We start from the raw sequence: 9,490 nt of genomic DNA, 5'->3' as shown, positions 1-9,490 counted from the left end.
ATTTGAGGAGGCCTGGTGTGGCTCTGCAGGACAAGCACTGGACTGCTAGACACAAGGTTGGCAGTTCAAACCCACCAACAGCTCCTTGGAAACCCTATACAGCGTTATTATGTGTCAGAACCGACTTGACGGCATGTTACAACGTAGACTATTTTGAAAGGGCCTTGGTGTTGTTGTGACTTTAGCATTGGGCTGCTAACCATAAGGTCAGCGGTTCAAACCCACCAACTGCTCCATGAGAGACAGACGAAGCTGTCTACTCCCATAAAGATTTAGTGTCTAGGAACTGTAGGAAGCAGTTCTCCTCTGTCCTACAGTGTCACTATGAGTTGGAATGAGTTCAACAGCAGTGGGTTTGGTCTCTTAAAAATAAACTATTTGGAAAAGGGATATAGCTTAAAAATAAGATCTGCACATATGGTGGTCTGGCAAGAGAAAGGAAGACTGATGTCTCTATTTTAAACTACTTTATGGTAGATAATAGTTTCAGAGTAGGATCATACTTGTTGGCTATTGTCCACAGTGCTAGTTTTCTTTAAATAAGACCAATTTGATTGATACCAATCTCCTAAGTGCCTCCAACGATGACAGACACTGTGCTATCTGTACTGCAGGAGCTCAGAGATAATCGTCCAGCTCATAACCACTGACGGGTTTTCAAGCCAAAGCATCAGAGAGGAGCCCAGCTCCCCAGACACTTGCATAGTGATTCCAGACATTGTAGGAAAATGAGAAGATCAACTTGAGAGGTTGATCTTACAAAACATACATTGAAATCGTGATTCCAAAGCTTTTTGAGTCTTTCATTTCACACAGTTACCACTAAAAGTGGTGTGTGCCATATACTTTCTGAAGGGGAATTTAAATTATTTGATCCCTTTTCAAGAGCCATAACTATCTGAAGATACCCCCAAGATGTTACATAAAGAAGGCTGAGAAACACTAGTTTGCACAAAGCCTCAAAAGACATTATTTGAACAATATTATATACAATTTGTGAGTTCATTTTCAACACAGAGAATAATGTTCCCCATTGTTAGAAAATTACAGTTATTCCAATTTGTTGGGGATTTTTCCTATCACAGTTTCAAAGAGAGCTGCAGGACATTAACAGTACAAAGGATTTTTTTTACATAATAGAAGGCCTCAGAAATCCCAGTGAAGAAAAAATTGTATTGAGAGAACATGGAACATACACCTGAATTTATTTCAAGGAAAAAAAAAATTAAAGAAAAAATTATTTGCTTACGTTTGGGGGTTGCTGTTGTTAAGTGCCATCGAGTCGGTTCCAACTCATAATGACCCTGTATAGGATTTCTGAGGAGTAGCTGGTGAGCTTGAACCACCAACCTTGCAGTTCAGTCCAACCTTCCAGTCTAGCATGTGAACACTCAGCACCACACCAGGACTCCATAAAAGAGCCTTCAGCACCTGGTATTCCCAAGCAGTCTCCCAACCCTGCTTAACTTCCAATTCAAGATGAAATCAGGCGCGTTCAGGTTGGTATGGCAGTAGAGGAATAAATATGAGGGGTTTTCAAAAAAGTTCATGGAAGATATATATTTTGAAAAAAATTATACATGGAATCCAAAAATGTTTTGCACCCAAATAAAGTTGTACTAACTTATTATAACATGTCTGAACAAGATCTCATCTGAGGCAGGAAAAAAGGACAAGACATCAGTTTGAAAAGAGCCCCTATCTAAGCACCATGATTTTTCCAAAATTGTTGGTGACATTTGGGTGAAAGATTGGTGAAATTACTAATACTTGATGAAATGTTGTGGGGACAATGTTCTCCCCAAATCATTCCACAAATGAATCACTCATTTTATGAGCAACGAGATGTTGAAGATGAAATCCTCAGCAGCAGACCATCCACATTAATTTACAAGGAAGCAATTAATCTTGTTTGTGCCTGACTGAAGAGGACGTACAATTAACAGCAGAAACAATACCCAACACTATTATTGTTATTATTGCTAGGTGCCTTCAACTCAGTTCTGACTCATAGTGACCCTGTCCTGAGCCAGTCTCAAAATCGTTACATTTGAGCCCATTGTTTCTACCACTGTGTCAATCCATCTCGTTGAGGGTCTTTTTTGCTGACCCACCCCTTTACTAAGCATGATGTCCTTCTCCAGGAACTGGTTCTTCCTGATAACGTGTTCAAAGAACAAGAGACAAAGTCTCACCATTCTTACTTTTAAGGAGCATTCTGTCTGTTACTTCTTGTAAGAGAGTATCATGTTGTTGTTAAGTACCGGCGAGTTGGTTCCAACTCATAGCAACTCTGTAGAGGGTTTTCAAGGAGCGACTAGTGAATTTGAACCACCAACCTGTGGTTCAAACCAACCTATTAGTCCAATGATTTATCCCACAGCACCACACCAGGACTCCAAGAGAGTACCACAGACATTCCAAGTGGTTCCGTTTACAGAATTCTGACTGAAAAAGCTGAGCAAACTTTCTGCTTGATGGGTGCAAAAACCGTATCAGCTACAGGCAAGAGCAGAGCGTTCGATGTAAATTTTCAATAAGTAGGATCAAAATTCAAATGCATTATTGGAAGAATTGAAACTGGAGCTGAAACATGACTTGACCAGTCCTATCCTGAATACAAAACACAATCAAAGCAAAGGTTATAAAGAGGTGGGAGTGGCCCAATCAACACAAAAGCTGACCAGTCAGGATCAAGGTCAGAGCAACATTTTATGGGGATGCTCAAGACACTTTGCTCGTTGAGTTTCTGGAGGGCCAAAGAACGATAACATCTGCTTATTACGAGCATGTTCTGGGAAAGTTAGCCAAAGCTTTAGCAGAAAAATGCCTGGCTGGGAAAGCTTCACCAGACAAGGGCAATTTTTGTGAGAGCCTTACTAGGAAATCATTAGGTACCCACCTTAGAGAAGATTTCATGCCTTTGGACTTCTTTATGTTCCCTAATCTTAAAAAATCTTTAAAGGGCGTCATTTTCTTCTGTTCATTTCTCGGAAGTCCTGTACAGGGTCGCAATGAGTTAGAACTGACTCAACGACTATTAAACAACAACAATAATGTAAAATTTAACCATGCGGTGACATGCTTGAATTCCAGGACCTTCAGTTCTTGAGGGACAGACTAAATGACTGGTGCTGGACTGCAAGGTCGGTTTGAACCCCAAGTCAGCGGTTCAAGCACACCAGCCGCTCTTTGGAAACCCTATACAGGGTCACTATGCATCAGAAGTGATTTGACAGCACTTAACAACAACAACAACATCACTTACAAAACTGTCTTGACCTTGATGGGACTAATGGAGAGAAATCAAGTTTATAGCTTTTTAAAAAATTCTATTACCTCCATTTTGAAGTCTCCTTTGAGATACAACTGCAGTTGTATCTAGAATGTAGTTGTTGTTAAGTGCCTTCGAGTCGGTTCCAACCTATAGCGACCCCTGAACAGGGTTTCTGAGGCTGTAAATCTTTACGGGCGCAGAATGCCTCATCTTTCTCCCACGGAGCAGCTGGTAGTTTCGAACTGCTGACCTTGCGGTTCACAGCCCGATTCATAACCACTATGCTACCAGAGCTCCTTATACTATCTAGAATGTTGTTATGTGCCATCGAGTCGGTTCTGACCCATAGCGACCCTGTATAGGGCTTCCGAGGGTGTAAATCTTTATGGGAGTAGAAAGCCTCATCTTTCTCCCGCGGTGCAGCTGGTAGTTTCGAACCGCTGACCTTAAGGTTCGCAGCCTGATTCGTAACCACTACACTACCAGAGCTATATGAGAAATTTACATGTCAATAATGAAGTAATCAATTATCCCTTTTCCTTTATTACTAAACTGTGATTTTTCTCTAGTCTTAGGCTTCATGACACAATGCTTCCCAAGTTTACTTCTAGCCCTGAAAATGACTTCACAAAGCTTTGGAACTTAAGCTCTGAGCCTTAACCAGCATTACCAAGAGAATTCATTGTACAGAGATACATCTGTACGTGGTAAATCCTTAAAGGACAGTGAATCAAGAATGCTTGTAAATAACAAGTGTACATGACAATGTCATGATTCAGCTAAGCTTTCAATGAAGTCAGAAATGCTTTTCACTTTTGCACAAGTTTTCAGAGTTAATTTCTAGAAATGTATCCATATTTATGTCTTTTCTTAGAATAAAAATGAATAAATGGAATTCTCTCTTAGGAGAAACAAGTAATATCCTCTAGCTCCAATCAGGTATAACCAAAGATCAAGGGAAAAACGAATCATCTTTTTGGAGACATCCACAAAAGCTAAACAGCTTTTGTCACTTAAAGTGTGATGTGAAAATGAGTTGAAATAAATGCAGATTTACCTAGAAATCCGATGCACAACAAGAACAGACAAGACAAGAAAAGCAAAACTAATATCTGTTGTTTATGATTTGCTCTGCACTTTACATGCATGCTTTGTGTTCTATTTCAGTACCCAAAAGCCCACTGCTATGGGGTCAATCCTGACTTGTAGCAACCTATCAGACAGACTACAACTACTCCCCCTAGGGTTTCCAGATTGTAAATCTTTACAGGACCAGACAGCCTCACCTTTCTCCCCAGAAACAGCTGGTAGGTTTTAACCACTGACATTGCGGTTATGAGTCTAATGCTTAACCCACTGTGCCACCAGGGTTCCTTTCTATTTCAACGTTATTGATGTTGTTAAGCACCATCAAGTCAATTCTGACTCATAGTGACCCTGAACAGGGTTTTCAAGTGTTCAGCAGTTGATAGATTTGAATAGCCAACCTTGTGGTTCGCAGTTCAGTGTTGATCCTACAGCACCATACCAGGAATACTCTATTTCAATAGTACTCAAGTATTTAGAGTCAAACTATTGGAAAACTTCTCCCAATAATATCTTTGTTCAGGGTTGAAGTTACCTGCCCAATCCCTGTTCATAATGAAATCATGCCATACCAGTGTTCCAGTTCTGTTTCTGACTTTGGTCCTGGTGTAGCTGTAGCTGCACCCCTTCAAGTGAGTAGGCTACAACATTAGTCAGTGTACACGCACATGTGCTGCTGACTGCCAGTAGTTTGGCTTGCAAAGGTCAGTATAAAATCTACAGTATAAATTCTTCACTACTTTGAAGAATTCAACAGCCCATCTTGCCAGGTGGTTATGAAATTAGTCCAGAAATAAAGAAATTTAATTGTTTCTAAAGAGTAACAATAAACTCTACATTGTGAGAACATCAAACAACAGCATAAATCAACCCCCAAAAAACATGTGTATAGCCTCTCCAGCAAGATGCTGTGAATATACATTTCAATTCAGCTAATGACTTATTTGGTGACCTTAGACACGTTACTTAACATCTCTGTACCTCACACAGATTCTATTTAAAACAGAGATAATAACATAGGTGTAATATAACCTCATAGGTTTCTTGGGATTCAATGAGCAGTTAGGTTAAAGCACTTAGAACAACGCTTGTCACATACAGCCTATTCATGTTAGCTGTTGATGGTGGTGATTGCCACCAAGTCAATTCGAGTTCATGGTAACCCTATGTATGCCAAGTAGAGCAGCTCCATTGGGTTTTCAAGGCTGTGATCTTTCAGCTGCCGAGCATCAGGCCTGTCTCCCAAGGCCCCTCTGGGTGGGTTGGAATCACCAACTTTTCAACTCGCAGTCAAGCCCTTAACTGTTTGCACTATACCAGGGACACCAGTGGAGGATGAGTCTAGTTGCAGAAGTGGTTGATAATTCTAAGTGCCTCTCACCCACCCATCCTCTGCCATCAAGCTGATTGCAACTCACACAAACCCTGTATAGGGTTTCCAAGGCTGTGCATCTTTACAGAACCAGAAAGCTTCATCTTTCTCCTGCAGAGTAGCTGGTGCGTTTGAACTGCTGACCTTTCAGTTAGCAGTCCACTGCTTATCCTACAGCACCACCAGGGCTCCTTAAGTATATCTAAAGTCATTACAAATTCTTAGGGAATGTTATGGCTTTTTTCCCCCTCCCAGAAAAAGACGTAAAAACTAAGCTAAAAGATTAGCACCCAGTCAGAAAGCTCTTAAAGTCTAGAACCTAGATCAGCACCATCTACTAGAACTTTCTGCAATGATGAAAAATTATCAGCATAGTCCAATATGACATTCGTGCTGAAATGAACACTTGAAAAGTGTATAGTGCACCTAAGGAAATTAATTTTCCATTTTAATTTTACTCTAAACAGGAGCACAGGGTATCATATCGAACAGATTATATCTGCTCCAAAGAAGGAAAAGTTTTATATCACACAAAAAGACCAAGGTTCTTTTTGCCCTATCCCAGCATCTGAAGTCTCTGTCCTTGGCTTGTTTTATATTTTTGTTTATTAGTTTCTTTTTTTTTTTTTGGTCAAGTATGATCCCTTCTCTAAGAGTCTTGTCCTTATGGCCCAGTTTTTGGAATTTTATTTCAGTATTAGTTCTAGCACCTTATGCAAGACTTAGTTGGGACAGGAAAAATTCTTCTATTTCCTTAGGACTACAAGTGAACAGGGGTTCTGATGTGACACACTAGGATAAACACTGGACTGCTAACTGCAAGGTTGGCAATTCAAACCCACCAACTGCTCCTTGGAAATCCTATATAGGGTTGCTATGAGATGGAACTGACTTAATGGCATTTAACAATAGCAGAATTGAATAGCTTAAGTTCTAGTATAACGTCATTAAAACTTTGTTTAAAATATAAAAACAAATAGCAAGACCTAATTTATTCCAGTTTACAAAGTGTTACAGTATTTTCATGTATATCGTTGTTGTTGTTATATATACAACATGTGACAGACAATACAGATAGTCCCAAATGACTACAAATGACACTTAAGACTAGTCCTTTTGTGTGTGTTTTTCTTTTTTGTACATTTTATCAATGGCAATACATACTACACATAATAATGCAGCACATCATTTGCTGGTATTATTACTCTCATAGCTCCAAAGATTGAATTTATAAAGATACTGATAATAAAAGACAATAGAAATGAAAACTTTAAAAAAAAAAGGTATTCCACTTATGTCAGAACAGACTCATCAGAGTAGAATTCCATGTAAGCCAGGGACGAGTTTACTAGCATTTAACTCCCAATGTACAACCTACAAGGCTTTGCACCTGGTAGGTAGTAGGTGCTCAGTAAGTGTTTTTTAAGTGAGTACTGAAAGCCTTTGGAACATAAACTCTTGCTTTGTTAATGTGTATTTAACAATCCACTCATAAAAACACAACTTTAAATACACACAGACACCCCTAGACACAGCCACATTGCTGTCTGTTCCCGAAAATGCCTTCATAATGAAAAACAGTAGACAAATATTATGAAAGAGTGGGGTCGTATGATACAATAGAGAAATAGCAAGGGGAATTCCAAACACTTAGAATTCTTCCAAATATAGCCTTTTTGATGTCTGTAATCTTGGTTTCCATAGTAATTCACAAATATCTACAAAAATTACTCATTTCGACGTTGAAACTTTAAGACTACTCTTGGTCTAGCATATCACGTATAATCATAATTAATCTGTTTACATCCTAGAGCAGAGAATTTACATTTAAAGGGAAGCTGCAAATATATAAGTAACATGAAGCATGTAAAACAAATCTCAGTGTAGTTGAATAGTGACTGTATTATATATTGTTTAAAGAATAGCTACCTGGAGTACCCATAATTCTCAGAAAGACGTTTTCACTAGTTTCTCGTTTCAGTTCGTTGATCTTCCTTCCTGAACCACGAGTTTGCAAATGTGTGTGTGTGTGCGCGCGAGTGTGCGTATGTTTTAATCCTGTCTTTATTCTGTACTTCAAATAAAACACAAAGTGGAGTCAAGTGGGTTTTGTTTTGTGTTGGGACTTAAAAAACATCTCAAGGCAATACAGAGTTTAATCCCACAGGGTTGTTTGCCAACAGGTTGGTGTTCCAAAGAAACAAATCATAAAACAGAGTTTTTTCAATATCATTTTATATGAAAGGAATAAATGGCAGTGCAAACCACATCTTTAACAATGCGAGTAACATGCATTTCAATCATCAGCAACAAATTCCCACCGAAGCTTTTGTGTCTCACTATTTGTAAACAAGTGCTCCACTCTGGCACCTGAGAGGTAATGAATGATGTGCAGACCTTGCGTGCAAACCTTGCAAGCATCCCGAAGCGTTCCGCCAAGATCCACCTGGTGTGGGTGCTCTCCGCCTGGGCCAAGCACCCACCCTCGAGCCCACAGAAGTCCTATCGAACTGCTCTGCTTCCACCTTAGAAGCTGGACTCGACCGTCCTGCTTAACTTCACCGCGGTACCCCCGGGATTCCCAAACCTCCTTCAACTATCTACATTTTGCCAAGTAACCAGAAACCCACCGCTGCTTCCGTGACCGCGGATCCTCACGCTCCTCGAGGACTCCTGCCTGGGAGGCGCCCCCGCAGGTGACTTACCGAGCAGCGAGCCGACGAAGATGACAATCTGCACAGTGGTGGTGAACTGTCGGTACAGCTGCGCCTCGCCAAACTCCCCGGGCGCGCTGCGGTTCGCGCCCGCCGCCTCCGCGCCCGACGCGTTGCGCGGTTCGCTGGCGTTCGGGAAAACCCAGCTCCCGTTGTGCCCCATGGCGAGGCTAGGGCTCCGGCTCCGCTTGCTGCCCGCCCGCCTGGGAGCCCCGCGCGGAGCCTCTCCTCCCCGTAACTCCGAGAGACGCGCGGGAGCCTGGTGGAGTTCTGGTGAAGCCGGGGCAGCCGGCGGGTCCCCTCACGTCTCCACATCTCCAACCCCGACGCCTAGGAGGCGGGGAGAGAGGGAGGCGAGGCTGCAGCCCGTCAGCAGCCACATGAAAGCTGCACGGTCAGAGCCCGCCGAGCGTCGTCTGTCCCTCCTCCCGGGGGTCAGTGCAGCCAAGCCCACTTAGAAGGCATGAAAACACAGGAGGAGGCATTGGATGGTCAAGGAGGGCGCTCTCCGCTCCCGCCCCCCACTTTAGCCCTGGCTCCTTCCGCCCCTAGCAGGACAGTGCATCCCTTTCGTCCCCTCGGGCTAATGGGCTCAGCCCCTCTCGTTAAAGGGGAGAGGACATTTGGCAGGAGCTATTTTCCTATCCCGCTGGCTGCGAGACTGGATAACCATGGAAAACCTGTAGCATGCCCAAGTCAAGTAGTAGAAGCTGGCAGGGGACCCCCAAGTCCCCGACGGCGCCCATGGCCTGGGCGGAACGCCCAGAGTCTCCCCCAAAAGCCTCGTTCTCCCTGCCTGGCTGTCTACCAGGCTCGCTGCAGCTCGGATCTCTGGTCACGGTGCTGACTGCAGTGGATCCCACTCCGCAGACCCTCTGCCAGTGCACTGACGTCTCCTTTCTTGACCCCGCTCTAGCTCTCCGAGGCTAAGAGAATGCTTCACCGCTGTGGGGACAGGGGAAGACGCCCCTAGCGGAGAAGGGATGCAGTCTGCGCCGCTGCAAGGCTCCCAGCGGCAGCCTCCGGCAGAGGGGTGCGCGC

At 42.8% G+C, this 9,490-nt stretch overlaps 1 protein-coding gene across 1 annotated transcript in view; it reads right to left on the bottom strand.

The window, feature by feature from the left end:
* Positions 1-9,261, bottom strand: part of GPR176 (G protein-coupled receptor 176) — a 158,063-nt gene extending 148,802 nt beyond the window's left edge. Inside the window, exon 1 of the mRNA XM_006831782.1 lies at positions 8,441-9,261. Within this exon, the coding sequence (XP_006831845.1) occupies positions 8,441-8,612 (172 nt within the window). The 5' untranslated portion in view covers positions 8,613-9,261. The remainder of the gene's footprint in view (positions 1-8,440) is intronic.
* Between the last annotated feature and the right edge of the window lie 229 nt (positions 9,262-9,490).

This window comes from Chrysochloris asiatica, unplaced genomic scaffold (assembly GCF_000296735.1).
Source record: "Chrysochloris asiatica unplaced genomic scaffold, ChrAsi1.0 scaffold00004, whole genome shotgun sequence".
In the NCBI taxonomy this organism is placed as follows: Eukaryota; Metazoa; Chordata; class Mammalia; order Afrosoricida; family Chrysochloridae; genus Chrysochloris; species Chrysochloris asiatica.
This window is presented reverse-complemented; position numbering and strand designations above follow the sequence as displayed.